At 41.8% G+C, this 12,771-nt stretch overlaps 1 protein-coding gene and 1 long non-coding RNA gene across 3 annotated transcripts; one reads left to right on the forward strand and one right to left on the reverse strand.

Annotated features, from left to right (window-relative positions):
* The first annotated feature begins 483 nt into the window (after positions 1 to 483).
* LOC136506678 (serine/threonine-protein kinase STY46-like) lies at positions 484 to 9,048 on the forward strand. 2 transcript variants are annotated; one of them, XM_066501573.1, is made up of 15 exons: positions 485 to 923; positions 1,798 to 1,912; positions 3,325 to 3,398; positions 4,770 to 4,842; positions 5,140 to 5,250; positions 6,284 to 6,334; positions 6,486 to 6,622; positions 6,725 to 6,832; positions 6,957 to 7,030; positions 7,285 to 7,460; positions 7,662 to 7,757; positions 8,208 to 8,288; positions 8,376 to 8,426; positions 8,500 to 8,640; positions 8,753 to 9,048. In XM_066501573.1, exons 1-15 carry the CDS (start codon positions 676 to 678, stop codon positions 8,807 to 8,809), a joined length of 1,593 nt encoding a protein of 530 aa, XP_066357670.1. In that variant the 5' UTR covers positions 485 to 675; the 3' UTR covers positions 8,810 to 9,048. The 2 variants fall into 2 exon arrangements, with proteins under 2 accessions (XP_066357671.1, XP_066357670.1); XM_066501574.1 differs by lacking the exons at positions 8,376 to 8,426; positions 8,500 to 8,640; positions 8,753 to 9,048 and having other exon boundaries at positions 484 to 923; positions 8,091 to 8,227.
* Positions 9,049 to 9,929: 881 nt separating this feature from the next.
* Positions 9,930 to 12,351, reverse strand: LOC136506680 (uncharacterized). Its single transcript, XR_010771695.1, has 3 exons — positions 11,968 to 12,351; positions 10,772 to 10,856; positions 9,930 to 9,983 (listed from the first exon to the last, which is right to left on the reverse strand). It is a non-coding gene; the product is annotated as an uncharacterized lncRNA (long non-coding RNA).
* Positions 12,352 to 12,771: the final 420 nt, after the last annotated feature.

A 12,771-nucleotide genomic window follows, 5' to 3' on the forward strand; every position in this document is an offset into this window, starting at 1 on the left:
AAAAATACTGTTTAGATTGAAAAAAGAAGTCGAACAAGTCGGCTTTTATGACCAGCCGAACGGCACCATAACCGTAGTACCATTAGAGTGGCGGCACTACTTAATCATCCCTTCCAATCGTTGTTCTTATCCCATTTCACGCCATGAATCATTGCTTCTAAAAGAAGCGCGGGCCCACCAGAAAACCTGCAAGAGAAGAACTTCGTGGCGTGCACTAGCAGCACCCCCTGCAGAAAACCCCCCATCCCTGTCGCCCAACCAGTGTCCTCCGTACACCACGTCCACCGTTTTCCTCTCACTGCCACCGGGGCCCCACACGGGCTCCGAACGGCAAGGACGACGCCCACGGCGCACAACATTTTCGCAACGAGGCCCCCGTGGTCCGACACATTCTCGTCCCCGAGGTCCCTACGTGAAAAGACGTGTTTACCCCTGGAACAGCCTCGTATTCTCTTCCTCGTACCTCGCGCGTCCACTCTTCTTCTTGTGTCCCACACTCCTATCCTTCTCGCCTTCGACTGCCGAGAAGAGCGCCCAGCGCCCGCGAAGCTTCTAGAACACGCGACTGGAGCGAGCTGGCGGGTGGGGGAGGCGAAGCTAAGGAGGCGCGAGGGGCGGCGATGCGGGGCAGGTGACGGTGCGGTGCGGCGCGGCGTGAGGGAGGCGAGGCGGGGGATGGTGGCGGCGGAGGAGGGTGGGCCCGTCGAGGAGGGCGTCGGGGAGAGCTCGTCCCCGCCGCGCGAGGACGCTGCCGCCCCAGCGCCCGCCGGCTCCGGAGGCGGGAGCGGGGGCGGGAGCGGCGGAGGCGCCCGCGACATCTGCGCCCAGGTGCTCGAGCGCCTCGTCGCTGACGGCCACGCGGAGGCGTCCGACCCCGAGTTCCGCGACAGGCTCGCCGCCCATTTCGGGCGGCTCCCGCACAGGTGCTGATCCATTACCACACTCGCCTGCCGCATCTTAGGCGTGCTTGCCGTGGTTTAGACTTTAGAGCCCCTGGTTGTGGAAATCATTGTTTCGGTCAAGGAGGGTAGCGTGCTTGTTTCGGCTTTGAGCTTTTGGGAGTGGGAATCGCGAAGTTTGGTGGTGAGCTTCGTTTAAGGGTGAATTTTTGTAGCATGTTTATGTTTGACCAACTGGTGCTTCCGTGCTTGATGTGCTAAGAGACCGTTGTTTGACTCGGCGATGGAATCGGAGTTGACTCCGTACTGTTTGCTTCAGGACTCGATGGATTTACAATTTTACACTACTGTGATGTTGGAACGGTTTCTAGCAGCCATGTCTGGCTCGATTTTGATCTGGTGTGCTCTGTGATTAAGCTAAATTTGGAAGTAAATGGAGTGAACAGGGTTTCTTAGAATCATCTGCTGGCTCACACCCGTCCGGAAAAAAGGAAAGCTTTCACCCTCGTTCTGAGTTATTGTCTTACCTATATAAAAAGTAAATTCCGAAGCATCTCTTTTAGACCGATAGCAGCAAAATTCTCAAGTTAGCGAATATTCTTACAAATAAATGTGTACCAGAGCGCAGTGTGGCTTAACAATTGCATACTAGCCCTTAGTCTTGTAGTTATCTTGTATTGAACACATAGTCAGAGTCTTATCCCTTAGTCTTGTAGTTTGCCTCTGTATTCTCCATGTGTGGAGTAGTTCACTTTTATGATATTCAAAGGAAGCTGGTAACTGCAGTCTCTGTTTTCGTATTAGAATTGCTATAGAACAATTAATTAATTCTTCCGTTGTCTTACTTGTATAATCATGAAGCTAACATTGGTTCTTCTTTTGTTTTCTCATACCGTAGCTATCAGCTGGATATCAATGTTGACAAAGCAGCCGATGTCTTGGTCCACCAGAGCGTGTTGGTGGAAGCAAAGGATCCTGATAGGCGCCCTGCATTCTATGTCCGTTTCTTGAGGGTAAGGCTCTTCCATATGTTGGTTTAGAGTTTGTAAAGTTCTGCAATAAACTACTATGTGCTATATGATATCAGTAGCTACTTTTAGTGGCTAGTGGTTTCAATTTATTTTATTGTTACCGAAGTTTAGTTTGGAAAAAGAACAGGAAAGGTAAACCTCAAGTGATTTGAAGCCTCCCCTCACTCGATTTTTTTTTCATCCAATCAATGAATGCCACGACGGCATCTTCCTCAGCCCCTTTGAGGTTAGAGTTCAGGGGTTGGGGGTTTGTGCCTTACCTGTGGCCTCCGAGCTTAAAGGACTGCGGGGAGCTTCTCGCCTAGAGCTGGACAGTACAGCAAGGCGGCGGCCGGCGGGGGTGCCGCTTGCCGCGGTGGAGGATGGCGGTTGGTGTGGAGGAGGCGGTGCATCAAGCTTCAATTATTTAGAGATGGTCTCAGTGGAGAGCCGCCGGAAGCCTGTTTGGTGGACGAGCTTCGGATTTGCTGGAGAAGGGGGGGGTGCGGCTATGCATGCAAGCGCTTGTGGTAGTGCATGTGGATAAATAGCGAGCTGGGATAGGAAGGAGATAAGGGAGAGAGGTTTGATCTTAGACACCCATTTTAGATCCAATGGCAAAAAAAGGGTAGGCTTCAAGTCGCCTGATTGCTGTATAGGCATATCTGAAAAAAATGGTAGTGCCAGTAATCAGTTGCCATATTCGTCACTGTGAACTAGCACAGTGCTCTCTGCAGCAGCCATTTAGTGCCATTTGAATACATGCTTGGTTGTAAGAACTATAACTCAGCTCGTGTGCTACAACTGGATTTTGATAGTTTGTTCTATATTTGTTAAGTATGAAGGATAAGTTGGATTGAGAAACAGTAGTTGCCATAGGAGGAGAAAGAGTTCCACTTGCCAAATTTCTTTTAGGGTATCTTTTATGGATGATTATGTGAGAGTTCAACTAAAAGATAGTTAATAGGTAATTGAGTTTGTTTTCTTGTTTTGTTGGTGCTAAACTGCTAATATGTATTTACAGTACACTTAATAACATCTTGCAAAATGTGAACAAGGGAGAGAGTGACTGGCTTTGACTGATACATCATTCGTACAAGTACAATACAGGGCCTGAAACCTACCTTGAGCTTGAGCCCAGCAGCTTGCTACCAACTTTTCTGTTTATCTTATTTATATTCTTTTTGTTTAGATAATAAAAGATCTTTATTCTTTACAGGCAATTCATATCATGCTTTAATGTTTAGTTGGTCTAGTATTCTAAGGATTCGGAAGAGAGGTCTATTAGATTGCGATTTTACCTTTTCTTTCATCTCTTATCAAGGCTAAATGTTTCCCGTGCATTAGTGCTTGCTTATCTTTAGTATCGCAATAGAAATTGGAGTTGTCAAATTGACTCTAAACTTTGATCAAAGATTGAAGATCTGGATCCAGCATATGACTCCGATGCATCTGAAGGGGATGATGATGGTGACGATCTCTCTGTAAGGTAGATGCCTATGACATGTGCTACTTCGAAAGATTTTGAGGATCCGCAAATTGAATGCTACATTGCTAGTAACATAGTAACATGTGGCTCATTGCCTTTTTGTAGTCTGTACTAAAAACCTTGTCTTGCATTCCATGTTTTAAAGGCGGCTAGGCGTCCAGGCGAGTGCTTGGTACGCCTGGACGCCTAGGCGGCGCCTAGGCGACGCCTAGGCGACAAGGCGCCACTGTTTCCCAAGGCGAGCTGGGTACGCCTGGACGCCTAGGCGTCGCCTAGGCGACGCCTAGGCGACGCCTTTAAAACACTGCTTGCATTGCCTTCACTCTTCACTAAAGTTATGATTCTTGCACACGCTGGCTGAGTGGTTATATATATTAGAATATCTTTATGTCCTAGGGTACTTGTGGCGCAATTACTAGAGTACTCTCTCCGTTCTAAATTATAGTTCACTTTGGCTTTGTCCTAAGTCAAACTTCTCTAATGACCAAGTTTTTTTTAGAAAAATTCATAAACATTTACAACATCAAATTAGATTCTCCATCAAATATGTTTCATTGTTTTGATAGTGCATTTATTTGAACTCGTAGATGTATATTTAAAAAAAAGTTTGTCAGGGTTAGAGAAATTTGATTTAGGATAAAGCCAAATTAAACTATAATTTCTAACCGGGGTGGGTTTGGGGGGGGGGGGGGGGGGGGGGGGGGGGGTAATATATGTGCGTGTGAAAAGAAACCAGCAGACGTGCTATAGAATGCACAAAAAAGTAGTGAGTGTATGCAATATTAGGAGGTACAAATAAAATTTCCTCTCTCTCATTTTAAGAGTCCAGATATTGCAGGCAAGTTGATGTTCCTGAATTCATGGAGGATCAAAGTCCTTTTAGTTTTGTTTTTGTCTGTGCACCAAAAAAGGAGCTTTTAGTTAATTAGAGAATCTTTCTGAAAAGGTGCAACTCAAAAACCCTGGCGCAACATTTAACTTGGCCTGGTGAGCAATGGCCAGCCTTTGTACGACATAGTTGCCCATTTCCTGTACCTTCCTTCTAACTATTGTGAAGGCTGCGACCCTTTGAATACTAATATATGTTGGAGCTTGGAGTTAGTGAGTCACACAGATCAAACTTGTTGACGTCTGTACAAAAGCACACATTCACTTCTGTAGTCTGTGCATCAGATAAACAAGCAGATGCAGAATAGATATACTTCTCTCCTGTATGCCTGAAGAAATTCATCTCAAGTAGTTCCTAATTCTGTACAAAAAAAAACTCGTGCATTTGCAATTGCATGAATAATAACTATGATATGCCCAAGACAAATGTTTCACACAAAACTTTATTTTTCAATGTATTAATCTTGACTGTATATTTCACAGGCAGGACACACCATATACTCACATTCATGAGGTCGTTTTCTCCACAATTGACAAGCCAAAGCTCCTTAGTCAGGTCAGCAATTTTGTGTACCTTTTAAATTATCCACAAGTTTTGATACATATTTAAGATATCAAGATGTTATAGCATTTTTCTAATCCATATACAAAGCTTTACAACTAATGTTGTCATGCTCGAGTTTTTTTTATTTTAATAATTGATATCCCGAAGTCTAATTTGAGCACTCCTGGTTGATTTCTATCTTGCTAAAGGATATTTTTCTGCAAGCATGTATTGGATTGTACACACTACATTGCACATAATTGGACCTTTTATTCACAGTACAGCATCTAACTAAACATTTCTTGCCAGCTGTCTGCATTGCTATCTGACATTGGATTGAACATCAGAGAAGCACACGTTTTCTCTACCCATGATGGCTACTCTCTTGATGTTTTTGTAGTTGATGGCTGGCCCATTGAGGTAATATGTTAGACCTTTATCATGGCATTAGTTGAATTGTTGAGATCAATACATTGTGGTTGTTCCTAGACTTAACCTTCCCCAACTTGCTTGAGAATTAAAGGATTTGTCTTTCTTAGCAATGCAAGTTGCCAGTAATAAATTCATCTTGAGTGAGGGCACCCTTAACAATGTTCACCGATGCACGTTTAATTTGTATAGTTTATTCTGGTTCTAGTAAATTATCTAGCATGTGCAGTTACATGTATGTGAAGCAACAAGCCTCATGAAATAACCCATTTACACATCTGCAATTTCTTCATGAGGCACTAATCCTTCCCAATATCCTACCTATAAATTTTGTAGAAATTTTTTGAGGCCTCCAGTACCTTGTTTAATACATGCATATAGAAGCAACTTAACATCCATATTAAGTTGTGTTGCACAAGATCAGTTAGCTGTAGGGATGCAAGGGGTTCAATCTGAAATCTGCTCCACTTAACCATCTTAGTCGATATCTTATGGTCTACACATCATTTGTAGTCTGTAGATAAACAGAACTAGGATTGAGTCAAGGGATCATCCGACATACTTGATAGAGATTACCACAATTGTCTTGTTGTTTTGCATTGAGTGTGCACAACTTTGCGAAAATATTGTGATTCATAATCAATCCTCTTTTTTTTTGGGTGACGAACTCTGAATGAACCTGAGATTGTTTTCTAGTTATATATGAATCTAGCCTAGTGGTCAACCACTGTGTAGTGTGTAGCAGGCCCAGGGAGGCTCTAAGCCTCATCTAATGAAAGTTTGATGGAAAATGACCACATGTACCCCTATTAACTACATTTACCTATGCTCTTTCACACTGTTAGAATAGGTTAGTGAGTGGCAAAGTAGCATTAACTGCAGCCTTGTTTTCTTCTCTGGACTTATTTTGAAACAATGACTCCTGGGTAGGGGTAATAAGACTTACTTTGTAAAATGGCAGGAGGAAGTGTCCATATTTTTTACTTGCCCCTCCAGTAATGCTAACTCACAATTTTACTATCAGGACACTGATGGTTTGCACAAAGCACTGGAAGCATCCATTTTAAGAAATGAGGTAATTTCTGAACTGTTCATATACAGATACAAATTACGATTGTGTATTAGGCAGGCAAGTTCTGTTTTACTTTTTTGTTTATGCAGGATTTGGTTTGTAGGGTTCCATTGCCCAAAACTAATAAAACTTTGTCTTGAGCCTTCTCACGCAGGGTTCATGGTCTGGTTCATCTCATTCCTCAGCAGCTGAAAGAACACTGCCCTTCCAAGTTAAAGGTGGTGAATGGGAAATCGACAAACGACTTCTGAAGATGGGAGGGATAATTGCTTCTGGTTCTTGTGGGGACTTGTGAGTCCAGTTTATACTTCTGATGACTTAGCTGCTGTATTCAATAGTGCTTTAGCTGCTGTATTCAGTAGTGCTTTCTTATTGTGTTATGCTTATCTGAAGGTATCATGGGACTTACCTTGGTGAGGATGTAGCTGTTAAAGTTCTAAGAGCTGAGCATTTGAATAAGAATGTTTGGAACGAGTTTACGCAAGAAGTATATATACTAAGGTATCTAATATTTGTGGGATCACTTGTGACTTTTGTGATGTAGTTGAATATCCTATATCCTACTTGCAATTGGTTGAAATAATTTAATGGTGTATGATTTGCCTTCACCTTCCACACTTTTCAGAGAAGTTCACCATGCAAATGTTGTGCGATTCATTGGTGCATGCACAAAACCACCACAATTTTGCATAATTACAGGTGAGATTTTTGGTAGCATCTGATGGCTAGTAGAAACTACAAAAAACTATTTGTCGTACAGAAAATCTGACCCGAATATGTGCAATGCAAAGCCCTACTTGTTCATAGTACTGGCCTGTTATAACTTCAGCCTTCTGGGATTGCTAGTTACCTGCTGAAAATATTTTTTTAACCTTGCTTTTTAACAGATGTTGTAGGTTTTAGCATTTTCCTCTTGTAATACTCTTTTAACCTTTTTTTTAATTACCTTGCAGAATACATGTCTGGAGGAAGCCTGTATGACTTTGTGCACAAGCAGCATAATGTTCTAAACCTCACGACTCTGTTGAAGTTTGCAGTTGATGTATGCCAAGGGATGTGCTACTTGCATGAAAGGGGTATCATCCATAGAGACTTGAAGACTGCCAACCTTCTAATGGACAAAGATCATGTATGTACCATTTAGCTATTTACACTTCATTCGTAAGAGAAAATGGGATGAAAAGAATACCGGTAGTAAAATTAAGGATTTGTTGTCTTTATTTGTGTGTATTGTCTATATTAGAGCTTGAGGCCATGTGTCATACAGTACAAATAATGTTAATTGACAAATATTACTCCAACTGATCAATGATTTTGTTTGTTTCTCTAGGTTGTGAAAGTGGCTGATTTTGGTGTAGCTCGGTTCCAGGATCAAGGAGGTATCATGACAGCTGAAACTGGAACGTACAGATGGATGGCGCCTGAGGTACGGGCTCTATTTGCTGGAACAGTGTGATTGTATATTAAAATTTTCGTGATATAGAAACTCAGACCTTATGAATGTTGGTAGTTTCAGAAGCAAGCTGCTGATAGAAGCTTTTCGTATCAGTGTGTGATTGCATATTAAAACTTTGACATAGAAACTTAGACCTTACCCATGTTGGTAGTTTACGAGCAAGCTGCTGATAGAACCTTTTGAATCGTTCTATTAATTGTTGAGAGGGTTGCCCAAATTTGGTATATAAGGTATACCCAGTGAAGCTTACAAGTAAACCAGATATGGAGACAGCGACTAAAGTTTCTGTTTCCATTTTTGTAGGATTTCAAGATTACAATGGATCTATGAAAAGATCGTATATTTACAACTTATAGTAACTAGTAAAGAGAGATAAAATATTAGATACCTTTCTGATAAATCTTTGGTGCCACATCGTAGGTTATAAATCATCAGCCCTATGATAACAAAGCAGATGTGTTCAGCTTTGCTATTGTTCTCTGGGAGCTGATAACGTCTAAGGTATTGTTACTCTTTTTTGTATGGTTATAGGTTAGTTATTGTTGCAATTGCTGGATCTTGACAATTTTCGATCTCTGGTGTTCCCAGATCCCATATGATACCATGACCCCTCTCCAAGCGGCTGTAGGTGTGAGACAGGTGGGTAAGAAAGAGTAGGTGTTGTAGCATCTTATATGCTCTGTGAAATGTGCTAAATGTACTGTCATACCAGGGATTGCGCCCAGGACTTCCAAAAAAGACGCATCCAAAGCTATTGGACTTAATGCAGAGATGTTGGGAAGCAGATCCATCCAACCGGCCTGCTTTCTCAGACATTTTAGACGAACTAGAGGATCTTTTGGCACACGTTCAGGTATTTCCAAACTCCCATATTTAACGCCTTAGAGAAGGAAACCCCACCAAACCATATTCTATAGAGTTATACTATCATATTAACACTGGAATGTTCTCTGCCCTTTGGACAGGGAACTTCAGGAAAGACGGTCCAAGATCCATCAAATAACTCGAACACGAAAGATTAACCCCCATGCACATACCTGACATTTTTCTCAACTCAGTGATTTGCCATATTTAGGATTCAAGTCAGCTAATTATGAATGTAGCATATCAATTTTTTCCCCCTGTTGGTTTTGCTTTTGTGTACATTTGAACAATCTTCTTGGGGCCTATTTTTTATGGTCACTTCATTGTTCGTACATAGAGGAAATTGGCTCGAGCGCTTAGGCTACCTATTATGACAACGGCTGAGAATTTACCGCCACGACGTGGGTGGATGTTTTTCATGTATTGCCCCAGTAGCTGCCATGTCTAGCATCATCTGCCATTCCAATAAGGCGCAATGCTCAATTCGCATTAGGTTGCTTTCCGAAGATGTACACTGGTGTGTTCAACTCTAGTGGTAGAAGCACCACTCCCTCCCAGTTTTGGTGAGAAAACGTAAAGTGATGCTGCTGCAATGTATTGCTGTGCGTAACTCTAGGGTTTGGGTGCCTTCATCCACTTCAGAAATTACTGACCTTTTTTGCAACAAGCAAACGTGCAGCGTCATTTGACATGTCCAACAGGGGTTCAAGTAACTTGCCTTAGTGATTGTTTGCGGGTAATCCAAAAATCCTATGTCTAGTAGATTTGTGAAAGATCAAACGGATTAAATAAAGTTGAGCGCTATTTTGATAGTGTACATACTAATGAATGCATGTTAAGGAGGTGAGCCAATGATACTTTTGATCCAATCCAAGCCACATGCACAAATTCCAAAAATGAGATAATGATTTCAAACTTTCAATACAAGCACTGAAAGAATCTCCGCCAAAGCAGTACTGTTTCCATGCCCCACTCAAACAGTTTAGCAAAATGAATCAAACGGCTTCCGGTTAGCTGTTACAGGATCAGCAAATAAAATCCAGAGGCCAGGGGATGGATTTATTGGAGCTATTTGGGTTCCTCAAAGAGATCACACTTCAAAGTCGCATTCCATCATCATTTCAGTTTGTCAAAGAGCTTTGGTGCAACCTGTAACACAAATTTGATGCACAAATGATGATTATGATGATCAAGAGTGAAGAATGTTAATTCATAACTATTCAACGCGCAAGTGCTACTTACACACTTGTCGACGCATGACCAGTAGTCGAAATATTGGCCAGTGCAGTGTTTCTGACCACTTCCATCGTTCTCGACTCTCTTGACGCATTTCTGTGCACAGGATAGTTTGCATTAATTAACACTAAGCACACAAGCTTAACAAGAAAACATGCTTCACAAGAAGAACATCAAGATGAAGCTTGCCAATGCTCGTAGTGGCTTAGAAATTCAAGCTCAGTGTTTCAGCTATAGAAGAGTGGTAGATAAAAACCAAACTGGCACATAAATTATGTTAATCAGATCCATATCTTCTCTTTGAATTCAAATAAAAGGACGTACCTAGTGCAAAGAGCTCCCACTCTGTGCGGGGTCTGGGAAAGGGTGTTAGTGGCAAGCCTTACCCTCGCCTGTGCAATGCGAGGAGACCGCAACTCGAACCTGGAACCTTTCGGTCACAGGCGGTAAGACTCTACCGCTTGCACCAGGCCCGCCCTTCTCACTTTGAATTCAAATAGCATGTTTATATGGTTATAACATTCAGAATTCAATGCCGCATCCATTTGACTCAGTGTATACTGCTGACAACAAGATAACAGAAAGCACTAGATCCTAATAAGTTTCCCATAGGATGACTAGACAACTGAAGTGGACTGTGTTAAAAAGAAAAAGATAAAAGAAGGCCAGGAAATACAGATGGTAAAAGGATGTGCTTGCACAAGTTAAAGCGTGTTAGGGTTAGGGCAGACTTGAAACTTGTATGTTCTGGCAATACTTTAAATAAAATTTGTATTATAGCCATGAAGCACAAGAACAATGTTAAAATTAGCAAATATAGTCTTCACCGTGTGATTGGAATTACTGAATCAACCTTCTTTTCCTTAAGAGAACTGTATGCCCACCTCATAATCATATAATGATTTTACACATTGTGGCTTGCAACGTTCCTCAAGGTAATTCTTCTGATCAACAGGTTCAGCGTCCGCCCTGGCAGAAGATAAACCAAGCTGTTACAAAAGACCACATGGGATGAAGGAAAAGAACTGTTTTCAAATGTTTCAAGCATAATCCAAGAAAGGGGCATTTCTTGTACAAAACTTGGAAACTACAAGTACACTGCTCACTCAATAAGTAATAGGTGCAAGTATGAAACTCGAAAGCTATCAGGGTGACAGCATTGAAATTCAGCTCCTGGACATTCTCCTCTTTTTCTTGTAAAACAAGATCAAGAAAGTTTCAAATTGTAAATTAAACCAAATATGTAAACTGGAAACAGTTTCAGATAAAATTCCCAAGATTGAGAAAAAATAGGTTCTTTATGAAAACTGATTAAACAATTTGTGTTTCATATGAAAGTTCCAATTTGTTGAACTGTTAAGCTGTCTGATCCGAAGTTCTGAAATCAACGAACAAAACACTTGGACAACTTAAGAAGCATCAGCAATCAAATTACACGTGGCATACTTAATGCAAGCTCTGACTTATGGCAGCTGTGCCTTGAGTATACAATCACACACTAATTATTCATGCATCTTTCGTTACCCTATTAAATGACACCGTGGAATGCTGAACTCATTCGTCTCGGTAAACTCAAGGTCACAAAACTAAATTTTCCACATCTCGGTTCACAACCGAAAAAAAAGGGAAAAGAAACAGAGTTGAGTCTATTGGGATTAACATGTACACTGATCACACCATATGCAACAAATCGAGCAGTCAAGGAGATTTTGGTTGAAATTCGTTGTCTTAAAGCACTTAGGACACTAGCATCTAGTGATTCTAGTTGCCGCTCATAAGCTGAATGGCAAAACGGGCAATTACATTACACATTACGCAAGTGATTTATAATTTTGCCTTTCAAACAGCGGTCCGTGTCCGTGGCCGTGAGGAACGAACCCAATCGGGATTCGGGAGACACTCCGGAGGGAGGAAACCGCTCGCGGGAACAGAATAACATCCACACGAATTCCTCTGTCCCTCATCACGAATGTATAAAAATGAAAAGGAGAGCTGAACGTACTCCTAACACGAGGACGGATCATACAACTGATACGCAACAAATCTGTAGACATATATATAGAGAAGAGAGGAAGAATACCGACATGGGAGTCGTAGGATTGCAAGCGAAATCCCTGGTCTCGTGCGCCCAGTGATGCCGATTCCCGATCCGGTGGTTGGTGGGTGGGTATGGGTTGTCTAGGGTTACGAGAGGAAGGAGGAGACGGCGAGAGCCGAGAAGCAGGAATGGAGGGGGAGGATGAGAAGAACGACGACGACGACGACGGGTCAATTCTACTGGGCCGTAGGTTAGGCCTTGATCTGATTCCAGGTTCTGGCCCAGATCGGCCCAAATTAGCAAATTAGCCCCGGGCTGCGTATGCACTTATTATTTTCTTTTCTTCTCTCTTTTTTCTTAACTGCCTTCTCGGTTTCTTTGTCATTACTTTTGTTTTTCTTCTCAAGCTTTCCCCATTTTTTTAGGTGAAATGATAGTTTTTTTTTCTGAAACATATTTCTTGTCCTTATAACCGTGAAGACATGTACACCCTTTGAGGACCAAACCAAGACACTATACTAGTACTCCCTCCGTTACAAATTATAAGACGTTTTGGTTTTTTCTAGATACGTTGATTTTACTATGTATCTATACGTAAGTGTATATGTAGATACATAGCAAAATATATATATCTAGAAATGCTAAAACATCTTATAATTTAGAATGGAGGAAGTAGATCTCTATATTCATGGAAGTCGTCACAAATATCTCGCTATGATGGGTATACACGTCGCTCACAACTCAAAGAAAGATGACATGAAATGAGGACACTCGTATGTTGATGGACATTCGAACATGGAAGAGGACAAGTTCAACCGAACGAAACTAAACGGGTAGTTTTTCATT

The sequence above is a fragment of the Miscanthus floridulus genome, chromosome 15, assembly GCF_019320115.1.
Source record: "Miscanthus floridulus cultivar M001 chromosome 15, ASM1932011v1, whole genome shotgun sequence".
Taxonomy (NCBI): domain Eukaryota; kingdom Viridiplantae; phylum Streptophyta; class Magnoliopsida; order Poales; family Poaceae; genus Miscanthus; species Miscanthus floridulus.

What these genes read in the sequence shown, in the direction of transcription:
- LOC136506678 (XM_066501573.1), top strand. Translation starts at nt 676, where the DNA reads ATGGTGGCGGCGGAGGAGGGTGGGCCCGTCGAGGAGGGCGTCGGGGAG. An exon ending in AGCCAAAGCTCCTTAGTCAG is followed by an intron (nt 4,843 to 5,139) that starts GTCAGCAATTTT and finishes ATTTCTTGCCAG; the next exon opens with CTGTCTGCATTGCTATCTGA. An exon ending in TTCTAATGGACAAAGATCAT is followed by an intron (nt 7,461 to 7,661) that starts GTATGTACCATT and finishes TTGTTTCTCTAG; the next exon opens with GTTGTGAAAGTGGCTGATTT.